The sequence below is a fragment of the Falco punctatus genome, assembly GCF_963210335.1.
Source record: "Falco punctatus genome assembly, chromosome: 2".
In the NCBI taxonomy this organism is placed as follows: Eukaryota; Metazoa; Chordata; class Aves; order Falconiformes; family Falconidae; genus Falco; species Falco punctatus.
The window spans coordinates 42,565,685-42,579,651 of record NC_137581.1 but is presented as its reverse complement, the minus strand read 5'-3'; the positions used below and the strand labels follow the sequence as shown (position 1 = coordinate 42,579,651).

Below are 13,967 nucleotides of genomic sequence, written 5' to 3'. Positions count from 1 at the left end.
TAAGCAGATTTGATTTAGGTGAAGTTCCTGTTAGTCTTGTAACCCTCTGTTTTCCTTGTTTTCCCTTTCTATGCCTGTTGCCAGAGTATAGAAGACAGGGCTCCATTAGGACATGAAAATATGTGCTTACCTTGACACAAATTTTGAAAGGTTACACTTGCGCTTTTCTGCATCCAAACACGGTTTGCGATGTGGTTCAGATGCCAGATTACACAAATTTTTATGGACCTCTGTAACTGAATAACAATATCCTTCCTAGTTTTGGATTCTGCATGAGTGGAGTAAACTATGGTACAGAGGCTGAAAGAATTACTGATTTTATTAATCCACAGGTCTTGGCACTAGTATACACCACAGTCATGCACAAGTTATGTTAAATCTTGAGACACACTTGTAACCTTTGCTGAGCAACCCAATGTGTAACATTGCTGATTCTTTAACACTAATTTTATCTTTACTCATCTTATTTAAGATGCCATAGACTGCAGTTCCATCTCTTGGTTGAAGTCATAAGTGCTCCAATATGGTGTGCTACCAGGCCTGATTTGATCAATATAGGCTAGTACCTGCTGTACCAGCTACAGGATGTGTATGCATGTATATTCCCATCCTAAGTGAGTTTTAATATATCCATAGAGTATTCCAGCAATGGCCAGAAGCTGTGGGAAGTATTGATGAGGAAGAAAAGTTGATGATGTCTTAGTGGAAGACATCCCTTTTCCCTAAGCTTATTATTCTATCCTGGTATTATCCTGCCCTGCATGATGTTGTAAGTGATGGTCCTTATGTCCTCCTATCCTATGAAATGGTTCTGTTTCTCTGGCTGTGGGTGTACCAGTTATGGAGTGGTTTATCTCCAGTGATTGCTTCAACGGTTACTTGAGTGTTTTTCATATAAGGAGAGGCTGAGAGAACTGGGACCCTTTAGCCTGGAGAAGAGAAATCTGAGGCGGAACCTTGTCAATATGTACAAATGTTTGATGGAGAGGATTGAGGACAAGGCAGGCAGACTCTTCTCAGTAGTGCCCAGTGACAGGACAAGAGGGAATGGACATAAAATAACAAACATGAAATTCCATCAGAACATGAGAAACATTTTTTACGGTGAGTGTGATTAAACACAGGAATACATTGTGAAGAGAGGTTGTGGAGTGACCTTCTGTGGAGATATCCAAAACCCAACTAGACACAGTTCTGGACAACCTGCTCTATCCGATCTACTTGAGCAAAGTCATTAGAAGAGATGATCTCAAGAGCTCCCTTGCAATCTGAACAGTTCGGTGATTCTGTGACCGACAGTTTAGGGGAGCCACTGTGGCCAGACTGGAAATTGAACGGTAGTTCTGGATTTGGGCAGCAAACTTGTATCAAAGCATAATTACAGGAACAAGGTAAGGAAGAAAGAGGAGAGTAAGAAAATGAGAGTATCATGATGACTACTTTCCTGAGGTGTTACAATTTAAACCCAGAAAATTGTTGTTCCATGATCTAGGTGAGAAGGGTTGCATTCCTGCTGTGCAAACAGCCTGATTTAGAAAATTGAGGCAGCTCATATTTTCCATATTTGGGGAGTGCTAAGGGTACATCTCGTACAAATAAAACCAAAACAAGACAGTTACCGGAGTCAATATAAGTGTGTATCCACACTTTACAATACTTTACCAATGTGAGAATTTGCACTGTGAGTCTCTATTTTTGCCACTTTTAGACTTTTTAGTCCAAAATACCAACTCTGGATGATTCACAGTGCTGATCTCTTTTGCTATTTTCTTGAAATTGTATTGAGAACCCTTGCAATGACAATTATATCAATCTGGGGCAATTCAAGTCAAGAATCACAAACATTCCCATTTTTTAGGTCCCAAAGACCCGGGGGGGGGGGGGGGGGGGGGGGCGGGGTGGTGGTGGTGGAAGAGACAAAAAAAGAAGGGAGAAAAAAAAAAAGAGAGAAAAGAAAGAAAGAGAGAAAGAAAGAAAGAAAGAAAGAAAAGAAAGAAAGAAATAAAAAGAAAAAGGTGGAGTCATGATTAACAAGAGAACTGTTTGAAATGCTACTGGAATTAGCATTTTTCTAGATACCATGCTAGGAAGTACAGGTTATGCATGCAGTGGGGCTTAGCACCCAAAAATTCCAGGGTTTATGGGATACAGAACCTTCCAGAACAGTGTTGGAAGACTCTTTCAGTCAGGGAGAGAAACATGGGTAGATGTCCTCATCCATTTAATAAGTTGTGTGTTTTGTGTACAGGTTTAGGCTTCCTGGATCTTCTAGATATGAAGAAGAATATATGCAGCATGTGTGATCCAAGATCCTTCAGCAGTGCAGAAAACAGACAATAACCATTCTGACATCCCTTTTGTGGCTGGTGCTGTTGTGAGGGTTTTGGCTTCTATGAAAATGGGACATTTTTTGACAATAGCTTGTTAGGGAGAGATGGGATCCACCTGTCCAAAAGAGGCAAGGGAATGTTTGGCAGTAGGCTGGACAACTTGGTGAGGAAGCCTTTAAATTGAGCCAGGCCAACCAGAACAGTGATACATGTTCCTTTAGCTGCCCACCAGAAATCCAACCACCACAAGGGTGTGGCTATGGTGGATCCTCTTGCACGTCTCCTGGGAAACCTGCATGCTCAATTGCCTTTCTGAAATACCGGTAAAGCGATGTGTACAGCATGGGAAATAAACAGGAAGATAGACACCTGTGTGCGGTTGCAAGACCATGGTCCCATTGCAGTTACAGAGACATGGTGGGATAGCTCACATGACTGCAATGCCGTCATGGATGGCTACGTATCTTAAGGAATGACAGGCCAGCAGGGCGAGGTGACAGACTTACTCCTTATGTGAGAGAGTAAGTGAAATGTATCGAGCTCTGCCTAGAAGTGGATGTAGAACAAGTCAAGAGCTTATGGGTAAATATTTAAGAGGCAGGCCAACATGGGTGACACTGTTTTAGGTGTTTACTACAGGTAATCTGAACAGAAAGAAGAATTCAGTTAGGCCTTCTACAGAAAATTGGAGCTAGCGTCATGATTGCAGACCCTGGTTCTCATGGGAGACATCAACCATGCTGATATCCATTGGAAAGACAACGCAGCTAGGCACACACTCCGGGAAGTTCCTGCAGACCATTAATAATAACTTTTTAACACACACGGTGGGGAAGACAAGGAGGTGAGGTATGATGTTGGACCTTGTATGAACAAACAAAGAAGAACTGGTTGGGGTTGTGAAGGTGGGGGGCAGCCTTGACTGCAGTGACTGTGAGATGGTAGAGTTCAGGATCCTGCATGGAGAAAGCAGTGCAATAAGATTACAACCTTGCAGTTCAGGAGACCTGATTTTGACTGCTTTAAGGACCTACCTGGAGGAATTTCATAGGTTACGGCTCTGGAAGGTGGGGAGTCCAACAGAGTCAGCTAATATTCAAGCTTCATTTCTTCCAAGCTCAATATAGGTGCATCCCCATGAGTAAGAAATCAAGCAAAGGAGACAGGACACCTGCATCAAAGAGCAAGGAGCTTCTGGCAAACCTCAAACAGAAGAAGGAAGTTTATGGAACGTAGGAAAAAGGGACAAGCGACTTGGGAGGAATATAGGAACATTTTCAGAATATGCAGGTAGGCAACAAGGAAGGCAAAGGTCTGTGTGGAATTAAATCTAGTGAGGGATGTCAAGTACAACAAGAAGGGCTTATTCAACTACATCACTAGGAAAAGGATGACTAGGGAAAATGTGGGCAAACCGCTGAATGAGGTTGATGCCCTGGTGAGGAAGGGCACAGTGAAGACAGACTTACTGAATGCCTTCCTTGCTTCAGTCTTTACTGCCAAGACTAGCTTCAAGGAATCCCAGATCATGGAGGTAAGAGATAAGGTCTGGGCAAAGGCAGACTCTCCCTGGGTTGAGGAAGATCACATTAGAGAACACTTAGGCAAACCTGACACCCACAGATGCATGGGTCTCGATGGGGTGCACCCCTGAGTACTGAGAGAGCTGGCAGATGTTATTGCCAAGCCACTCTCCATCATCTTTGAAAGGTCATGGAGAGCAGGAGAGGTGCCTGGGGACTGGAGGAAAGCCAGTGTCACTCCAGTCTTCAAAAAGGGCAAGAAGGAAGGCCCAGGAAACTACAGGCCGACCAGCCTCACCTCCATTCTTGGAAAGGTGAGAGAAAGCTCATCCTGGAGGTCATCTCTAAGCACATGGCGGGAAAGAAGGTTATGAGGAGCAGTCAAAATGGATTCATCAAGGGGAAATCATGCCTGACCATCCTGATAGCCTTCTGTGATGGAGTGATTGGCTGGATAGGTGAGGGGAGAGTGGTGGCTGTTGTCTACCTTGGCCTCAGCAAGGCTTTTGACACGCTCTCCCATAACACCCTCACAGGTAAGCTCAGGCCATGCGAGTTAAATGAGTGGACAGTGAGGTGGCCTGAGAACTGGCTGAAGGGCAGAGCTCAGAAGGTTGTGATTGATGGTGCAGAGTCTAGCTGGAGGCCTGCAGGTAGCGGGGTTCCCCAGGGGTCGGTACCGGGTCATCGTCTTAGACTCATTCATCAGTGTCCTGGCTGAAGGGACAGAGCGCACGCTCAGCCAGTTTGCTGATGAAACAAAACTGGGAGGAGTGGCCAATACACCAGGAGGCTGTGCTGCCATTCAGTGAGACCTGGACAGGCTGGAGAGTTGGGTGGAGAGGAACCTCATGAAGTTCAACAAAGGCAAGTGTAGGAGGAATAACCCCACGCCCCAGTGCAGGCTGGGGATTGAAGGACCTGGAAGTTCTAGTGGACAGCAAGTTGACCAGGAGCCCTGGGGTGCATTAGGAGGAGCATTGCCAACAGGTTATCCTCTGCCTCTACCCTGGCCTGGTGAGGCCATGTCTGGAGTAGTATGTTCAGTTCTGGGCTCCCCACTTCCAGAGAGACAGGGAACTACTGGGGAGTATCTGGCAGAGGGCTCTGGATTTGATGGGGGGACTGGAGCATCTCCCTTATGAGGAGAGGCTGAGAGAGCTGGGCCTGTTTAGCCTGGAGAAGACTGAGAAGGGAACTTACCAATGTCTAAAAATATCCTAAGAGCAAGTGTCAGGAGGATGGAGCCAGACTCTTTCCAGTAGTGCCCAGCAACAGGAGAAGGGGGAGTAGGCAGAATCTGCAGTGCAGAAGGTTCCATCTGAATATGAGGAAAGACTTCCTCACTTGGAGGGTGACAGAGCAGTGGAACAGGCTGCCCAGAGAGGTTGTGGAGACTGCTTCTCTGGAGACATTCAAAACCCTCCTGGACATGGATCTGTGCAACCTGACCTAGGAGAACCTGCTTTAGCAGGGAGTTGGAATACATGATCTCCAGAGGAGATTGTCTAATTAAGGAAAAGGAAACATGCAAGATTAAGGTGCCCTGTCTTGAAAGCTTTAGCCAGTTTATTGTGATGAAATGGCATTTCAGGAAATGTGTATTTCCAACTGGTTGTGAACTACATGTAGATTGTGAAATTCCAGAATGCCTCATGGTATTGATGATGAATTAGACTATATTCTGTCTAACTCTGCAAAGGCATATCATAAAAGCTAAGAATTTTGGAAAGAAAATGAAATTAAAATTTGCATTAAAAAAGGAAAATGTTTAGATTGTGGTAGTCATCTAGAAGTCTCAGTATGCTGTGTGAGCTGAATTCAGTGTAGCACAACAGCAGTTACTCTATACTGTAATAGTTTCAAGCTTTACCAAAATGAAAATTGGCTTTCAGGTCTTTAGCACTTCAGAATGTAATGATTTAATATGGAAATCAGATGCACTATTTGTTCATGTATTTAAATGTTCTCATAAAACAGGTTCTAAACTAGAAGCAGTGCAGGCTTAAAATATTCATTGAGACTAGTGATGTACTATTTTAGTGAAAGGCCAGCGTACAGATACATTTTTTTTCAGCATTATCTTGTTTCTCATTTTTGTATTTGAAGGGCCACAGCATCAAAATCATTACAATGTAAAACTTCTTAAATAATACCCTTACATCCAAAACTAAAAAACCTGCTAAGCATTTTACTAGCACAGTAACTCCAGTGTAGCAGGTTCTAAATAGCACTCTTGGAACATGACGTTCTTTTTCAAGGTATGGAATAATTTCATATGTTTTATAATACTGAAGAAATTATTCTCAGGTTTCTCCTTACAACTGATGCACGCTGATTAGTGAAATCAATGACATAAACATCAATGAGAACTATCTTTTCCATGATAATTTGATTCCATGTGAAATAATGATCATTGCAGGTCTTGATTAAAAAAAAATAATTGTATTGATAACACCATTATAAAGATACATGCAGTAGAATTTATTTTTTTAAATTCCATTTGGTGATAATATAATTTCATTTAAGCATTTGTGTTCCTATGAAGCCCCGTCTGTTAGACTCAGATACTCAGGTGCTTGCTTATCTACACTTAAATGCAGATATGTTTTGGTATGTGACTCTACTGTGCTAAAACTTTATGGTCATGTATTTCAAACCCTGTGTGCTGGTGATAACATTTAAAAGTGAAACAGCTTTGCCATGGAAATACTATGACTCCACAGCCGTGGTTATTGCATGATCATTTTGAGAAAGTGGAAGGGAAACTAAGTGACACAGCTTTCTCCAGGTGGGTTCAGAGACTTTAATACTTCCTACTGTAAGTTACCTTTTCTAATTTAAAAGTAAAAAATTCACTTCTCTGCTTAATTAAAACATTACAATTCTTGCTGAAGAGAAAGGCTTACGTGAATGACCCATGCTGGAGAGGCATTAGTCACAGCCCAGTTGTCATTATGAGACTTAGGAGACAGTGAAGACCAGATCTACAAAGCTTAAGCATCAGAGTCAAAAGTCACAGGTTCTGAAAACTCATACATCTCTGTCACATAACTCTGGACATGCTTAAACACAGAGTACCTTTATTCTCAAAGTTAAGATTTCTCAGCCTGTGAGGACCAAAGCATTCCTGAAAGCATTTCACTAGAGCAGGACTGAGTAGCTGAATTCCTATCTTGCACCTTAATTTCAGGAGAATTTAAAATTTATTTCATTTATCCTGAAAATTATAACCAGTAGATCACAGATATCTTTTGAATCCTGTTCCCTAAATTGCAAAAATGGTGACCAGTTATATTTTAAAAAAGGCATGTATTTTTTAAAAAATGAGCATATAATAAATTATGTTATGTTAAAACAGCAAGCCATTGAAATATGCTTTGCAGCTCCAAATGACTTGAATCTCTAGAAATTAAAATGTGATCTAGGAAGTTCTAAACGTTCAGTAGTCAATTTAGGAAATGCTATATATTTGAAGGAGAAAGTTTTTAGTCTGAAGATCAAGAACCTGGATTTTATTGCTGTTTTATATGTATAAAATAAATATAAGTATAGCATATAAAAGGAGATATATATAATAACATTAAACTAGTGTAAGTCCACATGTTTAGAAGAACAGATTTGAGCTCATATGTTTTGTCTGAAAGCTTTCTTATATTTTACTTTCAGTCAATGGTAAATCATGACAAAGGCTGGCATAAATTCTTCTTAAGCGTATATGCAAATGAAAATAAAATTAAAAATTACAAAAAATCTCAATCAAACCTAAAATTATTATTCTGAATTTAGAACCCCTGCTCTAAATGTTATTCAAAATTAATTAAGTTCTGTGAGTTCATAAATTGTATTCTACCATCGCAATGTTTCTCAGTATTATTAGGTCTTCGAATTAATGTGCTATTGCAAAGTTTGATGTTGGTTCCTATTAAGAAGTAGAGTTCTATTTTTTTCATAATGGGATTTAATGTCAGTTTAACCAGCCTTAATGAAACTTCGGCTTATAAATCAATTTATGGATAAGTGCAATGAAATTTTCTGAGTTTTATGGCTTTTTAATTAAAATTAATTAAGCCAACTTGTGTTTAAGTGCCTGCAAACTAGTTCCCTTACATTTCCAAGTTATTGTACAATGTTCTAGTCACACAATTTAAACTTTATCAGGAGTCAATAGATTAAAACCTTCAGCCATAAAAATCTAGGTTTTATGTACCTGTTGACATTTAATCAAGCAGTTTTAAAAAAGAACTGAGTCATGTTTTGATCTAATTATAAGTTATTTAAAGATAACATAACAGCACCATTAATATAGACAATGACCATATATATATCTTTGATTGTCTGTTGTGTCAACATCCTGTTTTGGATGTATGTGTTACCCATTGAAAGTTGAGTTTTACATGTAAAAGTGTTCACATTCATAATAATAAGCATCACTTTCAGCTTTAGCTAATTAATTATATTTACACATATATATTGGATGTGTAATTACATTACACATTTCAATGATCTGTGTCATTATATTGTCACATCTATGTGTTATTAAACTGTGATGCCTTATATAAAATAATATGCTGATAATTTTTAATAGATTCTTTCAAGCAGTAACTTTCAAAAGATATGAAGTTGGAGAATTAAAATAATAATTTCCTTCTATTGCATGGGGCAGGGGGGAGGACAACATGACTTACTAAGGCAAGAGTATAATTCTGATGTTTTACATCTTGCACCATTTCCCACCCCCTATCCCACCCATATTAATTATATTATCTCAGTAATACTGTGTTATTCTATTTCAGTTCCTGATGAACAGTCAGTCTTCCCCTGGCCCAGACCCAAACAAGCAATTACAGACAGCATTAATTTGAATTTTGATATGCTAAGGACTGAATTTAGTGGGTGTAGCGGTGCAATTATCCACTTCCCTCAATTCTGATGTTCTTACACTTAAGTTCTTACTAGTTCTGTCATTCCTTCCCTGCTTCTCATCTTACTTTCATGAAGTCTATCCAAAACAGAATTATGAAATTAATTATTATATTTTATCTATTAGATATTGTAACTTACTTCTCCCTCCAACACTTCTTACATTTTTGGTGTATGTCAAAAATTAGATCCTTTTTCAGGAGAGGGTCTTATGCCTTCAATCTATACCTACTTCATTTTCTTCTTGCAATTTTCTGTGAATCAGGATTATGAGAACACATTTACAATTTCTCCATAGAGATCAAGCACCCTAAAAAGAAATAATATTTGGAGAAAGGTACGGTGCAGAACTGTGCTTCTGTTGTGTCCTGTTAATGTAGGGTAGGTAGTTCAGAGCACACTTAATTCAGTCCTAAGGATTTAGTCAACTAAAAGACACATTTTTCTTTAGTTTATATATTTTATATCTATATGTTTTTATACAGTTTATATAGCTTTTGTTTAGTTATTTTATAGTTATTCCTCTATGTATTATAAATGTCAATACTGTGAGGCTTTAATTGTTGTTTACATTTTACATGTTAGCTGGATGTTAACAATTTGTTCTAAACAAGTTCAAGAAATAATGCTAAGTTCGTGCTGTTGATCTTCCTCTCAGTCTTGTCATATGTATAAACAGCCATCACTTGGACATTGATAATATAACTGTATATGACTGACAAGTTTTTTAAGAAACAGAACATAGTGAAAAAAATACAGGAAAATGTACCATGTGCATGTGAATATTTACAGCGTACTGAATATGCTCAATTACAACTGAGTTTATAAAAATTTCAAACAATATGCAGATCTGCCCTAGCCTTTACTTACTAATAGTGAAAATTTTTAGTTACAATATTACCACATAATCTTCATATGGATTTCTGAGTACATTCGTACATGAATTGCAACTATAGCTGTCTAATATTCTTTGGTTTGTTTTTCTCGTGAGCTGTAGAGGGCTGGGTATGGCAGGTATTGACTATTCCTATGGGTTTATTAGTTTTAACAGCTGTTTTTATTTTCTTACAGTATTACTGAATTTGAAATTCTTTTTCTCAGGAGAATATAATGGAAGTTATAAGAAATCAAGAATTCTTACTTCTACCAGCTGAAGAACTCCATAAACTCCTTGCTAGTGATGATGTGAATGTTCCTGATGAAGAGACCATTTTCCATGCCTTAATGATGTGGGTCAAGTATGATACGCAGAGGCGATGCAATGACCTAAGTATGCTACTTGCTTATATCAGATTACCGCTGCTTCCACCTCAGGTATTTTATAAAATTATTATTATTTTATTTTAATAATCATAGTAATACTATTAAGAATAATTATAATAATAATATCACTGTTATTGTGAAAACTGTTATTGGTTTATAATCTGCAACTGCTGAATACTCTGGATGTTTAAAAGCGAGGCTGTTCAGAATCATAAAAAATTAATGGCAGCCCTTTTTTGTTCAATTTAATGTGAAAATTAAATTATGCACTGGTGTTTGTCTATAATTGAGTACTGCATCCTATAAACAGAAAACAAATAACATAAAATTATTGAGAGCTGGAAGGTGAAAATTTGCTTTTTATTACCAAAAGGTGAAATTTTTCCTACTGTGTTTTATACTTAAGTCTAAAACAAATAAAACAATCATTGCCATTGCACTGAAAATTAACTGAAGAGCTCCCTGGAGGAAAGCCAGGTCAAAATTAAAGCTAATCACTGGACCCATGAGGAAAAAAAAATAAAATAATTGGTTCCTTACTTTTAAATTCACTAAGAAAGATGAAGTTGTAGACAAAGATTATTAACAGATTGGAAAGATTGTACTGAGATCCGCTTAAAATGAAGGCTTAAATTTATAGCCTGAGTTTTTATGATACCTCATTTCACTGTCAAGGTGCAGTAATTATATTGGCAATGTAGTCAGACTTGAGTAATAGAGTATCAGAGAATATAATTCAAAATTCAATAGAAGAATTAAGGAGAAGCCAATCAGTATTAACATATTGAAAGAAGAGTATAATGAAGCTGAAAATGAAATAATAAAACATGCAATGTTGCCATAGAACCTGAGTTTAATTTTGCTCCTTTGATTTGCCTGAAACCATCTGCTAAATTAAAATAGTTTGTATTTCTTCATTCAAGTCAGACTAGAAAGATTGGTGGTGTGACCAATATAAGAAATTATTTCATGTTATAATAGGTAAGGTAGTTACTTCCTTTCAAGAGGTGTTTTAAATTATTTACATTGATGTTTACAGAAAATATCTTTTAATTTATGTTCTTTTTCACTCTTAAAGGATTAGGAGAGAGTAAAGATTGGGTGGGAACCTTAAATCTTGTTAATGCTGAAGTATTTTAGATTATTTATTTGAATTGTTCATTTACAAGCTTATCATAAATATTTTTCTGGTGGTTTTTAATGGAATTCTTCACTGAGAGTAATTAACAAACAAGTTAAGAAACAAACAACAAATACAATTAATCTGACATTATGTCAGTTACTCAAAAACTCTAAGCTACTTTCTTAGTAGCTTAAAAAGTATGCCTAAAAGCTACTACAGTTGCCCTCAATTTTCAGCAGTATTTTAAAATGAAATGTGAATAAAACGTTTTTAATATTTTAAAAAGTGAAACAAAATTAGTACATGTAAAACAAAGCAAAACCACTAAAGACAGTTTGTGGTTATATCCTTTTTTGACATGATATAATAAACACATGCATAATTGCATAATCACAGAATCACAGAATGGGGAGGTTGAAAGGGACCTCTGGAGGTCATCTGATCCAACACCTCTGCTCAAGCAGGGACACGTAGAGCCAGTTACCTAGGACTGCATCCAAATGGCTTTTGAATACCTCCAAAGACTGTGCCAGGGCCCAGTCACCCTCACGGTAGAAAAATATTTACTGATGTTCAGACAGAGCCTCCTGTGTTTCAGTTTGTACCCACTGCCTCTGGTCCTCTCACTGGGTACCACTGAAAAGAGCCTGGCTTCCTCCTCTGAGCACCCTCCTGTTAGGTATTTATGCACATTGGTAAGATCCCCCTGAGCTTTCTCTTCTCCAGGCTGGACTGCCCCAGCTCTCTCAGCCTTTCCTCATAGGAGAGATGCTCCAGTCCCTTCAGCATTTTTGTGACCCTTCATTGAATTCTCTGTAATATCTCCATGTCTCTCTTGTACTGAGGAACGTAGAACTGGACACAGCACTCCAGGTATGGCCTCACCACTGCTGAGTAGAAGGGAAGGATCACCTCCCTTGACCTAGTGACAATACTTTGTGTAATGCAGCCCAGAACACTGTTAGCCTTCTTTGCAGCAAGGGCACACTGCTGGCTCCTGTCCTGCCAAGATGTTTGCCAGCTGGGTGGATCCCAGTGTATATTGATCATTGGATATATACACATACACATATGCATATACGTATACATTTAGTTCATTCCTTTATAGTGGAATGTTCTTGTGAATCTTTTAGTTAGAGGTGAAAATTTGTTGTTAAGAAAAGAAATGCCTGTTAAGATCTGGCTAGAATAGCTAAAGGTTTTCTCACCTAGTTCCCTGACAGCTGTCCTGACCCAATATCTAATGACTACATTCCTCATGATGCATGATGTAGTGTTTACCATCCCCACAGCTCAAGGAGCAAAATGGTTCATTTGAATCTTCACTAATTCTATATAGGCAAAAGTCTAACCTTGTCTGCGTTTCTAAAACATTAACTTCTGGCCCTGAAGGCAAACAGTATAGAAAAGTTTATTTCTGTATCACTGAATTCTCCTTATCTTTCTCTCCTCCTTTTCCAAAACAGAGTGGTTTCTTTCTCCTGTGCTTGTATCTCCTATTCCCTGACGCAGGCTGTACCTGGAAACATTCAGTGCAATTCATTAACATGTTTGAGCCCTTGCCTAGATCTGTTTTGTTTACTAGTGATGTAAACACATTTACTGAAGATTAAAAGCTTGGTTTTGCTGATTGTCTGTACACATTGTAATGTATATGTTAATGTTGAGGCTACAGCATGAGCCAAGAATGTGTGCAGCTTCTATTGGGCAAAACATTATTTTTATGGTGTTTCTTAAAAGTCTGAGAAGTTGCAAATGACAATTGGGCTGCTAAAGAAATTTACAAGCAACAGGAGTTAATGGATGATAGTGAGTGCCTAGAATAGCAAGAGTAAGGAAAGAGGATGTTATGTTTTAGTGTTTCTCAGCAAAGATATCTATGATTTAAAAAGTACAAATATTTACTTGAAGAAATGATTAAGTTAAATATAACTTGTACTGCACCAGTGTGCTGAGTTTCTAATGGATATGTTTTGCAACTCTTTTTAGATCATTAGTTAACTATGAAATCTAGGAAATAGCACAGGGTAAAAACATGGATATTATTGCCTTTTTGTCTGCAACACTTTTAATAATACCACTTTCAGAGGCTTGCAAAGCACATCAGTAGGATAATGCATAGTCTTTGAGTATTAAATACACTGTGGCTTAGATCCAGTGAAAATAATACAGGCATCTAAATTAAGTTACTTGCCCAGGGGAAGAAACAATCCAGTCCTTATAAAGTGAAGTACTTAAATACCCTGTAAATCACTGGAGAGAAAGTGAACTGATCCACCCGGGTCCTGTTCTTATTTATACAGAGATGTTGTAGGGAACCTGTAGGAAATGCTAAAGCCTCTAAATACTCTCAGAATGCACACGTTACGTCTGGTCATATATGATTTTAAGAGTGTATATTAATTTGCATCTAATAATCAAGTGGAAAACCTTTAAATCCTGGTTTGGATAATTGATGTTCTGAGGCAAACATGTATATTCCACAGCTCAGCTAGAATTTGACAAAGAAGTATTTGTCTGTACTGCTAAAAAAAACAATTAACCAGGCAGCTGTCAGACTGAAGTTCATTGAGTTCTGAACTTTTCAATATATATTGGGCTAGATGAAATAATTGAACGATCCTTTGCTTAGCAAAATTTGAGGATATCGCTCAGTGTTAGTCAATCTCCACCTTTCTCCCTCAAAGCAGTTTTATTAATACGCATTGATAACATTTTTCAGTTCTCTAGCCATCTCTAGTTCACTAAAGAAGTGCTGCTGTGAATTCACACTTGACTAAAATTCCAGGATTTTAGAGTGGTTCT

At 38.1% G+C, this 13,967-nt stretch overlaps 1 protein-coding gene across 4 annotated transcripts in view; it reads left to right on the top strand.

Moving 5' to 3' along the window:
* KLHL1 (kelch like family member 1) overlaps positions 1 to 13,967 on the top strand; it is a 252,713-nt gene that overhangs the window by 139,178 nt on the left and 99,568 nt on the right. For all 4 annotated transcript variants that reach the window (XM_080376862.1, XM_080376863.1, XM_080376865.1 and 1 more), the window contains one exon: positions 9,878 to 10,090. In XM_080376862.1, the coding sequence (XP_080232988.1) occupies positions 9,878 to 10,090 (213 nt within the window). The remainder of the gene's footprint in view (positions 1 to 9,877; positions 10,091 to 13,967) is intronic.